This window comes from Nicotiana tabacum, chromosome 18 (assembly GCF_000715075.1).
Source record: "Nicotiana tabacum cultivar K326 chromosome 18, ASM71507v2, whole genome shotgun sequence".
In the NCBI taxonomy this organism is placed as follows: domain Eukaryota; kingdom Viridiplantae; phylum Streptophyta; class Magnoliopsida; order Solanales; family Solanaceae; genus Nicotiana; species Nicotiana tabacum.
The window spans coordinates 84,935,938-84,955,389 of record NC_134097.1 but is presented as its reverse complement, the minus strand read 5'-3'; the positions used below and the strand labels follow the sequence as shown (position 1 = coordinate 84,955,389).

Genomic DNA, 19,452 nt, shown 5'->3' with positions numbered 1-19,452 from the left:
GCAAATATAATATAATAATAAGCAAAGCAAAGCAAGGCTGTATTATTGCAGGCTTTGTATCCTGGTAACATGCAATAAACAGCCTAGCAGTCAATACCAAATTAGAAAATGAGCATTTGATTTGTCAAAGTTCTCTTTGACATCATTGGTAGTTAACTTCGTGGGAGCATGATTAACTCTTTAACCTTGGGCTTCGCGCCCTTACCATAAAATAAATCATCGAAGTTTAATTCGGAATACCCACCGAAGGGACAAGGCACATTGCATCCTATCGAAAAGATTTATTTGAATCCGAAATATTTGATTAAGGATGGAGGGTTCCACTATTTCGCCACACCCCTTACTCCGTTGAATAGTGCAACCATCCAATTTTGCAAACTTAAACGTTACATGTTGTGGCATTTAGAAGCATATCTCCGTATCTTGTTTCTCATTTTCCTTTTCGTCCTTTATTTGTGACATCTCATAATATTCTCTATTTATAATAGTATTTAAATACCCGTTTGGTCATAAATTTTGCTAAAATAAATTTGGATTTTATTTGGCAAACACATGTTTTGCCCTAGATTTTGCCTGTATTTTGACAAAATCTCAAAACCCAAATATAGCTGGTTTTGGACCAAATCCCTAATAATACACATGTTTTTCTAAATAAATTTGGGAAATATATTTTGAAAACGTATGTCCAAATACATTTTCATCTTCAAACCAACTTTTACCCAAATCAGATTTTTCAAAACAAATTTGAGAATCTATGGCCAAACGCTAGCTAAGAATTTTGAATATGAACCGTACTCTACATTGTGCCTTTATATTTGTATCTCATCTCCTTTTACATGCTGAAAAAACTGGTTAAATTATGTTACTAATCTATAGCTTTGTCCCCACTACGAAAAGAAATATCTGAACATGATGCTCTTTTTTTTTTTATTATTATTTTTTTTTAAAATTCTGCCCTTTTTAACTTTTGAGCTATACACTAGAAGTACAAAAGGAAAAGAATAAGAGTAAAAATGGTCACTATCCTCACAATGCGTCTTACATCAGGTAGTAAAACAAATCAACAACAACAATAGAAATAATACAAAGTATGACAAGATGAATTCTCATTGTCTGTATCGCTCCAAATAAGTTCGTCTTGATCCAATATTATTAAAAATAATAGGTGTAATAATTTCTTATATCAGGTTGCGTGCTAGATTCAAAATTTTATATGGTACAATCGTCCAGACCATTCATTCAAATGTATAAAAAGCTACATTTACTGAATATTCATCTGTCACTGGTGGCGGAGCGTCAATTGACACTCTTTTGTCGGAAAATTACACTGTATTGTTAGATAATTTTTTTTGTTCTATGTATATTTACTATACGTTAACTCTCTTAAACTTTTTGATGTATCTGTTTTTTTATATTTTGACACCATTGATGAAAATTCTAGCTCAACCACCATCTGTCATCCAACAACCTTAAAAAGCACCCCACGTCCTATTCTCTTTACCACTACAATTCCCAACTTCGACAGAGATAGTAAAAGATGGCTGATGGCAAAGCATCTTCTTTACTGAAACCATTGCCAATGAAAGGTGGAGATGGCACATACAGTTACTCCAAAAACTCCACTTATCAGGTAGTTTAGAATAACTATTTTCTTGATTATGTAATACTTACTGCGAATTTGTTCAACTGCCTATAGATTATTCCTTTTTCTTTGAAATAACTAAAGATATTAGATATCCCTGATGACAGAAAATGTTTGCATTAATTGAAAATCTTACATACCTATGATTGTTTGCAGAGAGAAGGTCTAATGGTTACAAAAGAAGCAGTCAACGAGGCAATAAGCAAGTTACTCGACATCTCCAACACTTCAAACACAATTAGAATTGCAGACTTAGGTTGTTCAACTGGTCCTAACACCTACATTGCAGTTCAAAATATAATAGAAGCAGTGCAGAAAAAACATGCACTAAAAGGCCTCTCTACTACTGAGTTCCAAGTATTCTTCAATGATCTTCCCACAAATGATTTCAATACACTCTATGCTTCCCTACCACCTGAAAACCAATACTTCACAGCTGGTGTTCCTGGTTCTTTCCACAGCCGGTTATTCCCCGAATCCTCCATTGACATTATGCATGCTTCTTATGCACTTTGCTGGTTATCACAAGTGCCAATAGAAGTAGAAAACAAGCAGTCTCCAGCATGGAATAGAGGAAAGATTTTCTATTCAACTTCATCAGATGAAGTAGCTGAAGCTTATGCAGCTCAGTTTGCTAAGGATGTCAATAACTTCCTGAATGCCAGAGCTAAAGAGATTGTTGTTGGAGGGTTACTGTTACCTGTCATACCAGCTATTCCTCAAGGATTTCATCGTTCGAAGACCGCGATTGGTTTTACTTTTGATGCCATTGGCTCTGTTCTCATGGATATGGCTAATGATGTGAGTTCCTTAGTTCTCTCTTTTTCTACCAAAGGAACATGGAAAATTGTGATTTTAATCCTTCATCAATATTTGATACTACTTCTTGTACTACTTGACTGAGTCATTTAACATTCACTTAAGTATAATATGACCTTTTGATTCCTCTACTAATGGTCTCCCACAAATCTGAAGTATATATTATTAACTGCAGAATTATGTGACTACCATATTTATGCTAAATGAGGTTGTTTTTGTTCAGCTTCCTCGCTTAGAGAAATATATATATTGCCATACAAATACACTACCATACAAAATGTGTGCATTTTAATCAATTGATAGTTGACTGTGGTTAATTTGTTAGCCGGATGAATGAAATTTATATACAGTTTGAAAAATAACCAATTTTGCGGTTATAGGGAATAATCAGTGAAGCTCAAGTGGACTCCTTCAACTTGCCTTATTACATCACAACTCCAGATGAGATGGTAAATCTGGTTGAAAGAAATGGCTGCTTCAGCATTGAGATGATGAAGACACCAGATCCATTTGTTTTTAAGAATCAGCCAATTAATGCTAAAGAGAATAATAGTCATCTTAGAGCAGCTTTTGAGTGGCTTATAGCAGAGCATTTCGGCAGCAGTGTAGTTGATCAACTGTTTGAAAGAATTGACCAGAATGAAGGGTTTTATTCAAAACTTGATGCAAGTTACAGTAAAGTTCTGCTACTTCTTGCTCTGAAGCGCAAGGGACAAAACTAAAAACATCCCAAGTCCTGCCTCTACCCTTCTAGAATTGCTGTTTCCCGCTGTGGTTTTAAGACAATGTCAATAATCAACCCTTTTCCTGGTGTCAATGTTACTATCTCTTCTGGTTCAAAACGAACGTCCCTTCAACGTCAAACCAAGATTGTTTCAATTTTCACATGTTTGGTTGACTTTAATGTTTTGGAAAATATTTTCCATATGAACTCCAATTGGAGGAAAAAATTTTCCTTATCAAGAGAAGGGAAAACATTTTCCAAAACTTCTTCTCAACCTTCCTCACCCTTACCAACCCACCCCAGCCCCTCTCCAAAAAAAGATTTTTTTTCTTTTTCAAATTTTAATTTTTCCGTTACCACTCACTCTACTACCCCTCCAACCCCCCTTCCCCCCCCCCCCCAATCGATTTTTTTTTTTTTTTTTGCAATTTCAAATTTCTATTTTTTCGTTTTTCTGCACCACCCGCCCCAACCCCCTCACCTTCCCCTCCCCCCCAAAAAAATATTTTTTAAATATATTTTCAGTTTTAAATTTTATTATTTATCGGTTTAAAGGCTCAAAATTTTACAAGTTTCAAAATTATGAGTTCGGAGGTTTATGTGTTTGGAAGTTTACGGGTTTAAAAATTATAAACCCGGATTTTCAACTACACAATTTTGAAAGTTTAGCGGTTCGAAAATTTATGAAATTTATGGGTTCTTGTTGGTTTGAAAGTTTATGGCTTCATGTTCATTATATCTAAATTATTTATGAATACCCTTGAGAAGTCATTTTCCTTAATTTGCGTACCAAACACCGGAAAATGAATAAGATTACTACTTGTTTTCCAAGAAAATATTTTCTTGGAAAAACAGAAAACATTTTCCGTTATACCAAACACGCCCATAATCAACTCTGATTTGCTTGATCAGAGAACATGAAATGGAATAACTGGTTGCATGATTGCATTAACTACAGTATTCTTAAAGCAACTTGCACATGAACTTGGTTTTAGATACAACTTCACTCAACTCTCGTGAAAATAGACGCCGATTGCGCAAAGGGAGAAAACTGGAAAACCAAGAAGTAAAATATGGAAGACTCGCTTAGCCATCTAAGGGCAACTCATTAGCTCAGCCAACACAATTATTATAAATAACAAAAGTTTCGCAGAAACGAGAGTCTGAAGCAAAATTTCTCCTCAAACTAGAATGAAGATTGCCAAACCCCAATGAGCAAAATGTAACTGTTAAGAGGAAAACACGACCACCTCTATCTTCTTCAGGTTCTACGTCTCTTACATTCAAGCAAAAATAGAACCTTCGGGTCGCAAAACCTTTTTTTTAATGAAGCTATATCGCAAAACTACAACAGCATCTCTGCAATCTGGATGGCATTAAGGGCGGCTCCCTTGCGTATTTGATCACCACAAACAAAGATGTCCAGCCTGTATAAAATAAGTCATTAGCCTGGAGGTCCTGCAAAGTAAGTAGAGAAAACACTTGCCTATAAACCAATTCTTACCCATAATCTCCATCTTGGGAAACATCGCGGCGTACTCTCCCAACTGCAACATCATCCTTATTGGAAACTTCAAGTGGGGTTGGAAAACGATTACTTGCACGATCATCAATGATAATTATACCTGGTGCATTTTTAAGGATATCCCTTGCAGTATCCTGCACAGTTCAAGAAAAGCTTCAAGTAATTTATCCTGAGGTAAAGAGAGTAAGAGAATAATTACAAAAAGGATCTCTTCACTCCATGGATCACAAAGAACACATTTAAAGTACTCGCACACAATCATCTCCAGTTGATCCACCAACACTAATCAAAAAGAAGAAATAATCTCTTCCTTATTTTTATCTTTCTTTCCCATGATGACTAGCAACAGAAAATTGGCAGAATTTGCTGACCAAACATAGTTCACATGATTAATTTCATTTTAACACAAGATTATAGAAAAGCTAAAATTTATTGTTATGTAATACTTAGCTATCTCACTGCATCATTGTTTCAGGTGAGTTGAACTCATCAAATAGATATTCTAGCCAATAAGCTCAAAATTTAATAAATTTCAAGCAGCCGCAAGACAAATTTCGCAATTTGTGGTAACTATTACGCAAGGACTTCATATATCACTGCAGTTTCATGCCACTTCAGCGCACAACTAAATATGATGTACTGAATGGAACTGTTAAGATATGATCCTTAGAGCAACCTTTTTTTTATTCTTTATGTCATTACTAATTGATGGTACATTCTCCTTCGCAGTGCTCCACACGAACTTGCACTTTTCGGCAATTAAACCTAGACTGTAACAGCTTTTATGCATTTTAGTATCAAATGAACACAAGTTCAATGCCTAAAAGATAATGAAGAAAAAAAAAGTTCATTTGAAACGCAAAAGAACCATTTGTCAAGACAGGAAGATAAATAACAGATTTTGCTGCAGTTTAGCAAAGGCTACCTCATCAAGGGGCTTCTCAAATTGAAGATTCACGCTCTCAGCATGTGCACGCATAACAGGAACACGTATACATGTTGCAGTAACCTTGACATCCATGTCATTCTGGTAACAAGCAGAATGAATGCGTTAATACAGTAGATGGCCAATTATTTTATTTTAGTCTCTAGGACCAAACATGATCATTGAATACCACCACCACCACCACCAACAACAACATACCCAGTAAAATCAATCAAATCATGAGATTTTAATAAGTATACTTACCCATATTTTTCTTGTTTCTTTGACCAGCTTCATTTCCTCTTCGTTATATCCATTGGGTTGAACAGGTGCATTATGTGAGAAAAGATTAAAAGCATACTGCACAATTTTGTAAAAGAAGCAATTAGACGGCACTGCATTCATTTGTTATTTCAGAAACAATTGAGCATTGAGAAGGGAAATCACAGGCGAGACCTGCTGATTAAAGATATTGCAAGTTGGTTCTTTGCCCTCCAGGACCTAATGTGTACAAGGCAACATCAATCAAATCGTGAGATTTTAATTGGTAAACCTAAAATCACTAGATATATTAAGCCATGGAAAATAAAGGAAGCATAATAAAAACCTCACGAGTCTGCTGAACTAGCTCTTCCATTGCAGCAGCACCAGCACCACTAGCTGCCTGATATGTACTAACAACCATGCGTTTGACCTGAAAATATGCATATCTACATAGGATGAATAAAACTGAACTGAGTCGGTTCTTAGACTATCAACTGTTGGTCTAAAGGGTTCACAACTACCATGAAGATGCATGTGTAAGAGAAAGATTTTCAAATTAACATTTGTCAGATTTTATACTGACATACAAATATCTAAGCGAACTAAAAGGACATGAAAGATCTAATTCTCAAATTATTCTCTACATTTTCTACTGAGATGCCAAACAAATCTCTAAACAAACTAAGGGGTCGTTTGGTTGGGAAGCAAATTATCTCATAATTAATTATCCTGGGATTAGTTATCCCACCATCCCTATGGGGATAAAAAAATACTACAATCCCGGGATTAGTTATATAACGATTTTATCCAAACCAAATGTGGGATAAACTCATCTCAAATTTAATTCCGGGATTAATTATCCCTTATCCCTCGTACCAAACGAGCCCTAAGGGAAATGATCTATTCTCTATTAACTGCAGTCTAAACTAGACATTCGCTACACTTTCTACCAATATATCTAGCCTCAAATTAATTGCTCTTACACCAGACAATCAAAACAAGCTATTATAGCAATCCTAACAATCAGCCACCTCCAATATCCCTTCATCAAAAAAAAAAAGAAAAATAATCTTCTATCTCCATAGGAAAAAGCCAGAGCCTAAACTTTTTGATCATCTATATGCGCATTGGTGCTACTATTTGATTTTTAAAAAAAAAATGATGTTGTTATTGTTTTTATAAGAAATAGAAGAGCACTATGTATATGTCAGTTTGCAAGTAACAGCCGGTTCATATGCCAGATAAAAATAATATAATAATGATGAATTCTCTAAATACACTTCCAAATAGAGCAGGATGTATATGGAGACCCCAAATTTTGGGGTTGAGATGTAGTAAAAGGAAGTCCTCCCTCGGTTCCAATTTATGTGACACACTTTTCTTATTAGTTTGTTCCAAAAGAATTATGCATTTATGTATTTAAAAATAATATAACTTTAAACTTTTCATTTTACTCTTAATGAGAACTTCTATAAGCTACACAAATTTTATGAAATGCTTTAGACCACAAGTTTGAAATATCTTAGCCACACAAATATTATGACATGCTTCGGACCACAAGTTTTTCGAAAGTTTTCATTTTTTTCCGAAAAACTCCATATCAACTCAAACTACGTCACATAAATTGAAACAAAGAATTTAACAATTACCACAAGATATACATTGTTCATATATAAATCGAAAACGGAAAATTGCATGTCGTATCAAACTCTAAAAGGACACGAAAGATCTAATACATAAATTACTGTACTCTAAACTAAAAATTCTATACATAATTTCCAGACATGCCAAATAAATATCTAAACAAACTAAAATACACCAATGATGTACTTCTTAAATTAACCGCATTCTAAACTAGACATTCTCCACGATTTCTACTGACCTATCTACCTCAAATTAACAATTTTAAACCAGATGTTCTCCAAATTTTCTACTAACATACAAATCTCTAAACAACAAAAGTACATGAAACATCCAATTCTCATATTAACAGTAATCATACAAATCTCTAAACAACAAAAGTACATGAAACATCTAATTCTCATATTAACAGTTATCTAAACAAGATGTTCTCAACATTTCCACCATTCCCTCTGCCCTATTTTATATGGTACACTTTCCTTTTTATTTCATCCAAAAAAAAAAACGGACCTTTCAATACTTAGAAATAATTTAGTTTTAAACTTCATATTTTACCCTGAATGATATGATTCATAAACATATAAAAATCACAAGCTTTAGTCTTTCTTCTTGTGTATCTAAAACCCCGTATTCAATCAAACAAGCAACTTAACATCATTAAACATACCAGGAAAAAGAACATGATAGATCAAACTGTCACCTTAGCACGACGATGAAGAGGAGTAACAGCCATCAAGCAAATAATAGTAGAGCAATTGGGATTAGCAATGAGCGCTCCTTTTCCAGAACCTAGCTTCACATGCGCCATTGCTTCAGGATTCACTTCGGGTATCACGAGAGGCACGTTCTCATCCATTCGAAACGCCGAGCTATTATCCACCACTATAGTCCCCTTTTGAGCCGCTAACGGTCCAAATTTCTTACTAATAGAACCGCCAGCACTGAACAATGCTATATCTATCCCTTCAAAACTATCCTCCGTGAGCTCTTCAACTGTATATAATCTGTCTTCGAATTTCATTGATTTACCAGCTGATCTTTTGCTTGCGAGGAGTTTGAGTGAACGGTAAGGGAATTCACGGTCGGAGAGAACGGAGAGAAACTCTTGACCGACCGCGCCGGTGACGCCGACGACGGCGACGGATGGGCCGTTCTCTTGGAGAGACATGCGGACGCGGAAAGGGGAGGTGGAGGTGGCGATGGAGCGCGGTCGTGGAATGGCGGTGGCGCCGCCGTGGAGGAAATGGTTGTGGCGGACAGAAAGTGCTGGAGTGTTCATTTTTGCGGGAAGCGGCGGTGGACTCAAGGGCGGCTCAAGGTTAAGGCAAGTTATGCCCTTGCCTTAGGCGCCCAAATATTTAAGGCCCCCCAAAAATAATATATATTTCATAATTTATATTTATATAATTATTAATAAAACCTTTCAAATTTTAATAATTTTTAATATTTGATAGACGTAAGATTGATTGAGTTAATTGGATAAATTTTTCTCACTAAATTAAATAATATATTATCTTCTAATCAATTTTATTTTTCTTTTTTTATGTATAGTCCTTTTTTGTGATTCTCACGATTTTACTTTCTAATTTCAACTCAAATTCTCTAAATTAATTATTTTTTTTATCACATTTGATTGATCCACACATCAAAAAACAAGTTCTTTTGTGTCTCATATTTTTAACTAAGAAACCCCCTTGACCAATGACGCAAGGTTCAAAACACAATGGATAATAGGCTCACCTTGTACCATTTTTACTTAAGAGAAGGATTCAATACCATATGATGTGTGCCCAACTCATACATCATGAGTTGCACTCACCACTAGATCAAAGTTATGTCAGTTTTTTTGTGTCTCAATAATATATTAATTTTATAAAAGAAGTTTTAGGGTCTTTTTAATATATTTTGGTTTTAGGCCACCAGTTTTGTTGAGCCGCCCCTCATTGATCAAAGTACTATTTTAGCTGTTGGGGATATTATAGCTCCATAAATGTCAAGAAGACTAGATTCTTTTGAGCTGCAACACTTTAAATTGGGATTTCGGTAACACAATTGATTTTTCTTTTGACAAACATTGAAGAAGCAGATTAAAATAAAGATTTTAATTATTTAATTATGTATAATAAGATGGCTTCTGAGAAATTGAGTGAAGCCACAGAAGGAGAGATATTGTTACATGAATGTTACGTTCCGGAGAGATATGGAGATCACAGGGAGAAGGAGGAGGAGAAAGGGGGCTGGAGTTTTTTAAAAAGTGGGTACAAGTTAAAAGTTTTTTAAAAAAACGGGTATAGGTTAAATGGGGGCGACCAAATAGGGCGCCCCGTGCAATTTTTACTACCAAATAGGTTGTATAACTAATACTTGCATTAGTAATACATAGTTGAAAAAGTATATCAAACATGCATTATTTTCTCTAATGCATCATACCCGGGAGTTGTACAATAGGATTACTATATTTAAAATAAAAACACAGGAGTACTATATTTCAAAAAGAATGATAGGAGTTAGAATGCAAGGATGAAAATATTCGATTTCTTGTGTGAGATTGATCACTTCGTTTATAGAAATTTAAGAAGTATTGTAAACCATAATATTATTCATATTTAAAGAATTTTGATTTTTTTTGAGAAAATCCTCTTTCAAGAAAAGAATGTGGCAATAATAGCTACCAAATGTATCAGTATGTGTTGTTTGCTTAATAAACAATAAGGAGTACTGGAAAAAAAATATATTTTTGCTAGATATATAAAATGTGTGTTTTTAACATTGTCATCAATTTTACTGTTAACGTAGTGAATAAGGATGACGCAATTAGGTAATAGTAATCAAGAGATAATTAAGATTTAAACTCGAAGTCCTAATTAGGTAATAATGTTCAAGAGATCATAAAAATTTAAACTCGTGACACTTTAAGATGCATTTAGCCGTCTTAGATGAGACGAGGTGTATTCCTCGCTCAATAGCATCAGGGGAGGATCTATATACAAATTTTGGATGCTTAAGCATATTAACCTTAATTTGGAGTAGGTATAATTCCATGGAAAACTAAACGAAATAGATATACAAGGTCAATGAAACAAAAACTTTGGTGGGTGTTTTGGTAGAGAAGGGGTGCTAAAAGTTTAATGATGTTAAAGAGAGGAAGTTCGAAACTCAGTACTCGCAAGAGCACTTTCAACCAGGTAAATATTTCCTTTTCTTATATTCAAGGCTACTTTGTTCCTCCTCCTTCTTCTTCTTCTTTTTTTTTTAATAAATATTTCCCTCAATTAATTAAGTCTTCTTTTTTATTTTTCAAGCACACTTTCTTAACCCAATACTACTTTTTTTTTGGCTGACCTTTGATTTTTGCTTTTTATTTTTAATTTTGCTTTACCTAACTCTCTATAGCAAAGAAAAAAAATCTTCTTAAAAAAATCACAAAGTTCAACCCCTTTTAAAGACTAATAGTTCCTCAAAAAAGGTAAAATCCATTAATTTTTTCTTTTAACTAATTGTATTCTCAGCACATATTGATGTCCATAATATTAAATATGAGTTTTCTCGGTAACTTTTTTTCACCGTCGTATCAAAATAGTTGTGTGTAGTAAGTTTATCAAAAAAAATCGAGCCACCCAGAACCCAAAATACTAGATCCGCCACCGCCACACCCGTCCGAATACAGTACTAGATTGGGACAGGTACAGTATAAAGCTAAAAAGAAAGTGGAAGATATAAAGTTGTGGTATTGAGAGTTGGAACAACCGTATGGATAATTTAGGTTGTTGGCTTTGCGAGCCATAAAATAGAACATTTCAATTTTACTGATAATGTAAACTGTAAACACTTTTCACATTTTATTATGGTATTCTCTAGTTATAGATTTGCAAATTTACTCAATCACCTGGAAAGAGTCAGGTTAAACTGTGGCAGTCGAGTACTACAGAACGTTTCTGGATTTTCTATAAGACAACAAATTTAGTAACATAAAATAGACATAAATAGTATGCCTATGATTTGCTCTTATTTTCCCTTTCTATTAATCCTCTTCTTTGTGTTAGTAGTTCACAGCAACATCCTGCAAAAGTACAATTTTAGCACGCCCTCCATACTCCTCCGGTAAGACGTCTTCACCAACCTCTCGGATGAAATTTTCCCTTTCTTCTTCACTTCTAACAATCCTGATCTGCATAGCATAATAAGTTTTGCTTCAGGCGAAATATGGGAACTTAATTATAAGCAATGTTTGATCCGTAATATTGTTTCCACCAAGAAGAAAATTATGCACAAAAATCTGAGATATATAGCTGCAGAAATGATCTAGTATTGAAGACTATTCGTTTACTATTGCATTTTGTTAAAATGTAATATCAATCGATGGGCCATTATGCACACTGACATACCTTCTCTTGAGTTGCTTTTTCAAGGAAGCGACAAACAAATCGCCATACAGTGACAAAGAACTGTGGCATGTGTAAAAGGTAACAAGTAGCTAAACGCTCAGGGTAGTAAGCCTGTAGAAAGAAACTGTGTGAAATACAGCTAGCAGCATCAATATAACACGCGTAATTTTAAGAGGCGCAAGGTCAATTTTCAGAGATTTTAAGTCAGCGGAGTTTATCAAAACAATTCATTACACCATGTGGCACTACCAACTCAGATGTTCAGTATATGCTACTACTAGTCTAGATCAAGATTCAAGAGTTTAAGAGCAACAAAGATTTTGACCGAAATTTTCAGAGAATTTAAGTGGATAGCATATCCAAATTATTCATTACACCAACGGCATCTCAGAGTGCATGCAAATCAAAGCTTTAACGATACCTCACATGTGAGAGTTCAATACCAGCTACATACATAGTCTAGTAAGTTATGTTCTAGTAAGCCGTTAATCTTGACTCTTTGAACTGTCTTATAGCTAACAGCAGATGTATAAGGTTCTGAGTTGCTACTGTCAAAGGTACAGTTACTACTATCTCTTTTCATAAAGGGGTTACCTGTAAAAACTGAAAACCAGTGATTAATCCACGAGTATCAACATTGCTATAGGTAATATTCTGGAGATCAAGAATTCCAATAAGTTTTTCATTTCCTATTTCTCTACCATTGAAAGAGCTGAAACAAGCACAAAGAGGTCCAAGTTAGAAACAAAACCACGATTCTCAGCACAACAAACATATTTGGCGAGAAACAAAAGTTGAGGAACTTCATGAGTCTCAAAGTCATAAGACCTCTAATGGTAGGAATCTTACTGGATATGACTTGCAATTTACCATATTACTGTGAACATCTATCAAGTGCTTTAAGGAAAGGGAAAATTTTCTGTTTCTGGAATACAAGTAATAGCAAATATTGGTACAATTTACAAAATCTGGTATCGCTTCAGTGCTGCAATCTCTACATTCTTATACATGGATAGAGATTTAGGAAATGACAACGCGGAAATGTTTTCTACTCTTTAACTGGAGGAACACAATTGAGATTCGGGTCATTTTGACGGTCATTACTTGCTAGAAGTTGGAGAAGCTAGAATTTTACCCACTACAGAGCTCCAGAAACAGGTGACTGACCATGCACATGAGATCACAATTGATTCACCAGATGAAATCTACAATTTAAATTGCCTATCCTTAGATCCAAGGTGATAATCGACCAGAGTTTTTAACCAAATGAAATTCTGCTCCAAAAGATAAATTTTCCAGGTTATTTAATAGTGTCTGTAATATTACGACGTAACTAGTGTCTATACTCCTCTATACTTGTACCCATTTCATCCTTCCAATTCTGCATCCACCTAACATAGGAGCATGCAAGCATGCTACTCGCATTGATAATGTCATTCTGACTAGATGCTAAGCCACTTTTAGGTTCTTGTAGATGCTCATTTTCTTCATAAATATCAAGGTAGAACTTAAGCTGCAACCACATAAGCGGTTTAACATTTTATTGGTAAGAAAGTTCAGTTTTTTACCCACCTCCTAATCCATCAACTCTATTGCATCAGATATCAGGAGAGAAATAATTCCTCTGCACTTTCTTTTGTGCCCCTTTAAAAAATCACTATCACTGCCCATACAAAAGAGAAAGCAATCCTCTTCTTTAGATAGCATTACCTCACTAAGCAGTTTATCATTATTATCAGTTCTTGGACAAGTAAGAGAAGAAGGTTTCTATCATTACTTCACTCCTCATTGAAAAGACAGATATTAGAGTGACTACAATAATAAAATGTAAAAGGATCTACAGTCCCAAACAAATGCATGCCCAATCTTCTGAGCAGTATACCTAGTTTTGTGAATAACACAAAAAATTTAGTGTCCAACAGTCTGCAAAAACAGAATAATGCCCAACAAAGAACTATCATAACCAGTCTGCTCATATTATTTCTAGTCAAATACATGCATCCATTTCTCAGAATGTCCTCTCTTTCTCTCTCTCTCAAAGGAAGCCTTGGAGCAATGGTAAAGTTGTCTCCATGTAACCTATAGGTCACCGGTTCAAGCCGTGGAATCAGCCACTGATATTTGCATCAAGGTAGGCTGCCTACATCACACCATTTGGTGCGGTCCTTCCTCGGACCTTGATTGAACTCGGGATGCTTTGTGCACTGGGCTGCCCTTGTCTCCTCTCTCTCTCACGCACGCACACACACATGCACACACTCATACCTCTGTCTCTCGCTGGCTCGGTAGAAATATCAGCACAAACCTCTATGTTCCTTCTCTCTCTCAAGCAATTTCTCAGACACTTCGATTTACGTAAAGAAACATCAATTTTACAAAGTTAAGAAGTAGTTCCTCATGTGCAATTTTCGATATGGTCAAAGAGCAACATGGTTGAATGAAAATGATACCTTGCAATTGTTTTGTCTAGTAGATGAACCACGAATTCTGCAAAAGAGGCAAGTGTGTCAATACTAACTTTATTGTTAAGAGCAGAGTCTTATGTAGTGTGATAGTACCGGTTCATTTGAACTCAGTACTTTCAATACGGAGTATAAATTTAGTATAAAAATTCGCTAAAATTGCAATATATAGTGGGTTTGAACTTTGAACCCATAACTTTATAAATATAATGGTTCCAATACTAAATATCTCAAAAATTGAACCTACAGTGCTTAAATACTGGATCCGCCTCTGGTTAAAAGCAATAATTAACATTCTACAGAAAGAAGAATTCTGAAGGATTCATTCAAGATTCGATTACTAGTCACCACAAATAATTTCTCTTTTATGTTACCAGAGATAAGGGCGCATACGAGAGAAAATAATACCGTAAAATGATTCATTTACGATCCTACAACTTGGTAAACACTATAGATGTTGTTATTTTGGTGAAAAAGTCTTAACCAGTGTTCCCTAATAACTCAAAATAGATTGGTATATGTCCTTAACTATTGTTCCTTGATAACTCAAAACATTATTTTTCGGAATTTAAGAGTTCCCGTACCCCTTTTATAGTCATTTCACCAAGTAGGAAGCCGAAAGATCCTCGGCAAAAAGGGTAAGATCTGTGTACACACTATCCTCCCCAGACCCCACTAGTGGGATTTTACTGGGTCGTCGTCGTCGTTGTTCACCAAGTAGGAAGTTCACCTATAGTAGGGTGTTTAAAGGAATGATATAAAACAAGAAGCTATAAGAAAAGGCCACAGAAAAATTCTATTATATAGGAAGAACACCAATTTATTGCATGCCAGAATAAGCCAACAAAACTACACACCAAGACAACCATATTGAGCACTGAGGCCTTCAAATTTCATTATCAGTCCGACAAGATAGTGTTTAACTAATCTATTAACAGAAAATTAGGACAACAATTAAGGAAAAAGCTAAAAGTGAACAAGTAACTCAAAAGATCTATGTAAGAAATAGAGAAGGGGACAAGCAGCACATGTTTTATGATGGGCAATCATATGATTAGGCCCTCCAAACCTACAAATCATTGCCCACCTTTGCAGTTAAGGTGGCAAAAACAGCCCATTTTTGGTAAATCTGCCAACCCCTCTAATATTAAGTTGGTTGTGTTATGACTCATTTGTTAACTTGACCCAATAGATTGAATCTGAAATGACCCATTAAACTATTTGGTTAAAATAGTATAATCCTGCGGGTCAAAATGCAACCTAAACTCAAACATCAAGAATCAAATTCAAACATTGAGAAATATTTTTTGTTTCAATTTAAATGCCACACTTTCCTTATTAGTCTGTTGTAAAAGAATAACACACTTTTATATTTAGAAACGATTTAACTTTAAACTTTTCATTCTATCCACTTTAGTTGGAGAGCCTAAGGCAATATAAACATTCCTAGCCCCGGACGAACACTGCAATACCTACGTCACCATCCAAAGCACGGGGGACACAAAGGATGGTGGGTGTTTCTGATACCATTGATACAACCTAGGGAGAACCACACCCCAAAAGCTAGCTATTTAGGTGGGAGAGCCCAAGGCCATATTAAACCTACATCAGCACTTTGTAGTACCGATGTGGGACTCAAGTTCCATTCCTTGCGATAGACCGTAACACAAGGTTAGCTTATGACACTTTATTCGACTCAACCCATTTTGACACAATCAAAGTTAGACGGGTTTGCTCATGGACCATTTACTGATTTGACCCGCATTGGCTCGTTCAAGTTTGACCCGCCCACTCATTACCACGTTCAATATTATGGATCAATTTTTGTCATTTTAAAATTTATAGCTGGTTAGATATCAGTTCAATATTAACAAATCAACTTGTAATTAAATAAACATAATCAACTACCCTTACACATAGTATTCCTTTCAATAAAATATTATTGGTCACACGGATTAGTGATTTTTATTACTTGAAAGAAAACTATTTTCCTGCTACAGATTCCCTAACGCTAGCACACTTTAAACGACAAGAAGTCAAGTCCAAGAAATTAACAACTAACTACAAGATTGTTTAAACTAAAGACATGTGCAATAGCCCATTACTAGGAAAATAAAAGATTAAGAAACGGCATCATTGAGTGAACCAACCAGAATATTCTTATCTTAAAAACACAAAAAGATAAGTAATAATGAACTAACCAAGACAACTAAAAAAGGTAATGCAATATTTTTTTTTAAAGAAGAACGTTTACTCTGAGGGAGAAAAGAAATTACTTTTGAATTGAACTTGATCCTTGGAAGAAAAATGCTTGTTAACTTTGACAATCATAACAGGGTGCCCATTTTTGGATAATCCCTGCAAATAAATTTTTTTAGCTTCTAATTCATCAGCAACTTCAGAATCGGAGATGTACCCAATTGGAACCATTTCTGCCCTCCATTTTTGCCACTGACTAAACATCTTTGCAGCTTTTTGTGGGTCCATTGATCTTGCAATCAAGAACCTCATTAGTGTCTGCTCTCCATAACCCTGAACAAAAAAAAGAAAAAAGACCTGATTTTCAGTACAAATTAAGAGTTAAAACTTTACACTTAAGAGGAAAGAATTAGGGAGTCAATTATGCTTACCTCAGTGGAAGAACCAAGCTTTTCAACTGATTTCCTCATTTGGGTCAATGCTATTTCTTCATTTGTGTCCATTTTTAGGAATCTACGGGGAGGGGAAGTTTATGTTGAAGGAGAAATATAAATTTAATAATGATTATTTGTGAAATTGAAAGTTCAAAGTTGTGGAGAAAAATACAAAGAAAAAAGGGAGTCAAAGAAACGATGAATAAGATAGTAAATGAGTATTTATTGCAGTATGCTAGAAATAATGGCGCAAGAATGGAGAGAGAACCAAAGGAAGTTATGGAATAGAAGAGAAGAATGCTATGACATTTGGCAACACAGGAGTGGTAACAAGTGTACCTTGTTCAAAGAATTTCTTTTTCTTTCTTTGTTACTAGTATAAAAACTCACACGATACGCAAAAAATTTAACAGAATATTAATCTTATAAAATTATGAACTAATATGTTAGATTAATTTAATAAATATTAGTTATATTTTATTATTTAATATAGTATGCACAAATATAATATAATCTATAAAAAATTAAAGAATACACATCATATAGTAATCAAATAAAATATTTGTTCATTTTTATTTTTATTATTAAATTAGCAAGTACTTAGTACTATTGATACATTTCTTGAGTGTTGTTTATTTATTTTTTATTTTTTAATTAATTAAAAATATAAATATCATAACATTATCTGCATCCCCTCTTTTTGTATATTCCTTTCTAGTGTAATACTTATTTGATTAGTTTTCAGATTTTGTAGTTTACTAAAAATTTAAATAATATAATATTTTTTTTACTAAATTATAATTTTGAATTCATCAAAAGCATAAAGAGATAAGAATAATATTTACCAGGTAATTAAAGTATTTTATTTACCAAGTAACAATATTTACAATTCGTACATTCTATTACAAAAATAAAATTCTAGCATACCTCCTACTGGACATAAAGCCTCAGCTAGGAGATACCCATCCTTAAAACTTCTACTGCTTCTACAGCTTAATCGCTACTTCATACTCTAATTTATTGCAATGTACCAATTCAGATTAGCCATTGCTCTATCTAGACAAGGAAATTTGGCATCCCTTATATGAACTTCCTATATGATTAGTCGTAATATGACATTGCTTGTTCTCGTTTTCTTCTGAAAAATCACACTATTTCTTTCTTGCAAAATGTGGTAGACTACAGCTGCTAGGGTCATCTTACATACTGTTGCGCATGCACTCTTTCCTTTGCTTATCTGTGCCATCCATGTCACTTCCTCTTGCCAAGATTTCTTTGGTCTTCGTATACCTTGCCATTCCAGTAGTCGAAGCCATATTTTCCTTGTTGTCTCACAGTCAAAAAATAGATGTTGCACTGTTTCATTTTCCTTGTTACACAATGAGCATGTTTGTTCTGCAATTATACCCCATCTTGCTAGCTTTTCTTTAGTAGACAATCTTTGCTGAATTGCTAGCCTTAGAATGAATGTCCACTTGGGTTGTCCCTGATTGTTGTATACTAGTTTTCTCCATGTCATCTTTGGAAAGTCTCCTTGCATGGTTTTGTATAGTTGTTTGACAGAATATTTCTCCATCTTCTGGACATCTTCTTCTGAGAGCCCTGCATTTGCAAAGTAGTTTCTTGCTTTAAAAATCTTTTGTGTGGCCCATGATGCATTCTTTGGTTCTGTATTCCATACCGTGTTCCCCTTTATGTAGTAAGTATGCATCCACTGAATCCACATCTTCTCTTTCCTTGTGCAAATACTCTATAGTAACTTGCAAATGGTTGATTTGTTCCATAGCTCCACATTGATGAAGTTAAATCCCCCATCTACTTTTGGTGCACATAGTTTGTCCCAGGCTATCAAAGTCTTCTTTGTTGGTTCAGCATTTCCTGTCCATAAGAACATTCTACAAATTGCTTCTATGAAATGGATAATTTTCTGAGGCAAGATGAAGATCTGAGCCCAGAAAGTTTGTATAGCAAATAGCACAGTTTTGACTAGGACTGCTCATCCTACATATGATAGAAATTTTGTGGTCTAGCTTTGAATTCTGCTTAACATCCTCTCTATTAAGGGTTCACACTGAATGCCACACAACCTCTTAGTGTTTAATGGAACACCCAGATATCTGAATGGTAGCTCACCTTTTGTATAGCCTAGTATGTCCATAATTTGCTGCTGAAACATGTTATTCACACCACCAAACTAAATGCTGCTTTTGTTTGGATTAGCAATTAGGCCTGAGGCTGCTGAGAACATTTGGAAGTGCTTGTGCAACATCTGTACTGATTGAATATCACCTCTACAAAATAGGAGTAAGTTATCTGCAAATCCCATTGCTAGAACAAAAAGGAAAAGGGATAATGGATCTCCATTCTTTAAACCTTTTCTTGCTTCAAATGGTACAAAAGGCTTACCATTGATTAGCATATAGTAGGACACA

At 34.7% G+C, this 19,452-nt stretch overlaps 4 protein-coding genes across 4 annotated transcripts; 1 reads left to right on the top strand and 3 right to left on the bottom strand.

Annotated features, from left to right (window-relative positions):
* The first annotated feature begins 1,443 nt into the window (after positions 1–1,443).
* Positions 1,444–3,569, top strand: LOC107820049 (loganic acid O-methyltransferase). Its single transcript, XM_016646255.2, has 3 exons — positions 1,444–1,630; positions 1,799–2,443; positions 2,842–3,569. The coding sequence occupies exons 1-3, from the start codon at positions 1,538–1,540 to the stop codon at positions 3,181–3,183; spliced, it is 1,080 nt and encodes a 359-aa protein (XP_016501741.1). The 5' UTR covers positions 1,444–1,537; the 3' UTR covers positions 3,184–3,569.
* A 729-nt stretch (positions 3,570–4,298) lies between these two features.
* LOC107820046 (uncharacterized) lies at positions 4,299–8,911 on the bottom strand. The gene is made up of 7 exons (XM_016646248.2): positions 8,241–8,911; positions 6,243–6,329; positions 6,092–6,136; positions 5,900–5,995; positions 5,636–5,737; positions 4,690–4,844; positions 4,299–4,612 (listed from the first exon to the last, which is right to left on the bottom strand). The coding sequence occupies exons 1-7, from the start codon at positions 8,817–8,819 to the stop codon at positions 4,531–4,533; spliced, it is 1,146 nt and encodes a 381-aa protein (XP_016501734.1). The 5' UTR covers positions 8,820–8,911; the 3' UTR covers positions 4,299–4,530.
* Positions 8,912–11,355: 2,444 nt separating this feature from the next.
* On the bottom strand, positions 11,356–17,272 carry LOC107820045 (SEC14 cytosolic factor). The gene is made up of 6 exons (XM_016646247.2): positions 17,018–17,272; positions 16,664–16,919; positions 14,376–14,412; positions 12,520–12,637; positions 11,926–12,036; positions 11,356–11,708 (listed from the first exon to the last, which is right to left on the bottom strand). Exons 1-6 carry the CDS (start codon positions 17,087–17,089, stop codon positions 11,580–11,582), a joined length of 723 nt encoding a protein of 240 aa, XP_016501733.1. The 5' UTR covers positions 17,090–17,272; the 3' UTR covers positions 11,356–11,579.
* An 841-nt stretch (positions 17,273–18,113) lies between these two features.
* Positions 18,114–18,746, bottom strand: LOC107820043 (uncharacterized). Its single transcript, XM_016646246.2, has one exon. It carries the CDS (start codon positions 18,744–18,746, stop codon positions 18,114–18,116), a length of 633 nt encoding a protein of 210 aa, XP_016501732.2.
* Positions 18,747–19,452: the final 706 nt, after the last annotated feature.

What these genes read in the sequence shown, in the direction of transcription:
- LOC107820049 (XM_016646255.2), top strand. Translation starts at nt 1,538, where the DNA reads ATGGCTGATGGCAAAGCATCTTCTTTACTGAAACCATTGCCAATGAAA. An exon ending in CCAAAAACTCCACTTATCAG is followed by an intron (nt 1,631 to 1,798) that starts GTAGTTTAGAAT and finishes GATTGTTTGCAG; the next exon opens with AGAGAAGGTCTAATGGTTAC. An exon ending in TCATGGATATGGCTAATGAT is followed by an intron (nt 2,444 to 2,841) that starts GTGAGTTCCTTA and finishes TTGCGGTTATAG; the next exon opens with GGAATAATCAGTGAAGCTCA.
- LOC107820046 (XM_016646248.2), bottom strand. Translation starts at nt 8,819, where the DNA reads ATGAACACTCCAGCACTTTCTGTCCGCCACAACCATTTCCTCCACGGC. An exon ending in CTCTTCATCGTCGTGCTAAG is followed by an intron (nt 6,330 to 8,240) that starts GTGACAGTTTGA and finishes GCATATTTTCAG; the next exon opens with GTCAAACGCATGGTTGTTAG. An exon ending in AAGAAACAAGAAAAATATGG is followed by an intron (nt 5,738 to 5,899) that starts GTAAGTATACTT and finishes GCTTGTTACCAG; the next exon opens with AATGACATGGATGTCAAGGT.
- LOC107820045 (XM_016646247.2), bottom strand. Translation starts at nt 17,089, where the DNA reads ATGGACACAAATGAAGAAATAGCATTGACCCAAATGAGGAAATCAGTT. An exon ending in AGCTTGGTTCTTCCACTGAG is followed by an intron (nt 16,920 to 17,017) that starts GTAAGCATAATT and finishes TTTTTTGTTCAG; the next exon opens with GGTTATGGAGAGCAGACACT. An exon ending in CTGGTTTTCAGTTTTTACAG is followed by an intron (nt 12,037 to 12,519) that starts GTAACCCCTTTA and finishes TTCTTTCTACAG; the next exon opens with GCTTACTACCCTGAGCGTTT.
- LOC107820043 (XM_016646246.2), bottom strand. Translation starts at nt 18,746, where the DNA reads ATGTGGATTCAGTGGATGCATACTTACTACATAAAGGGGAACACGGTA.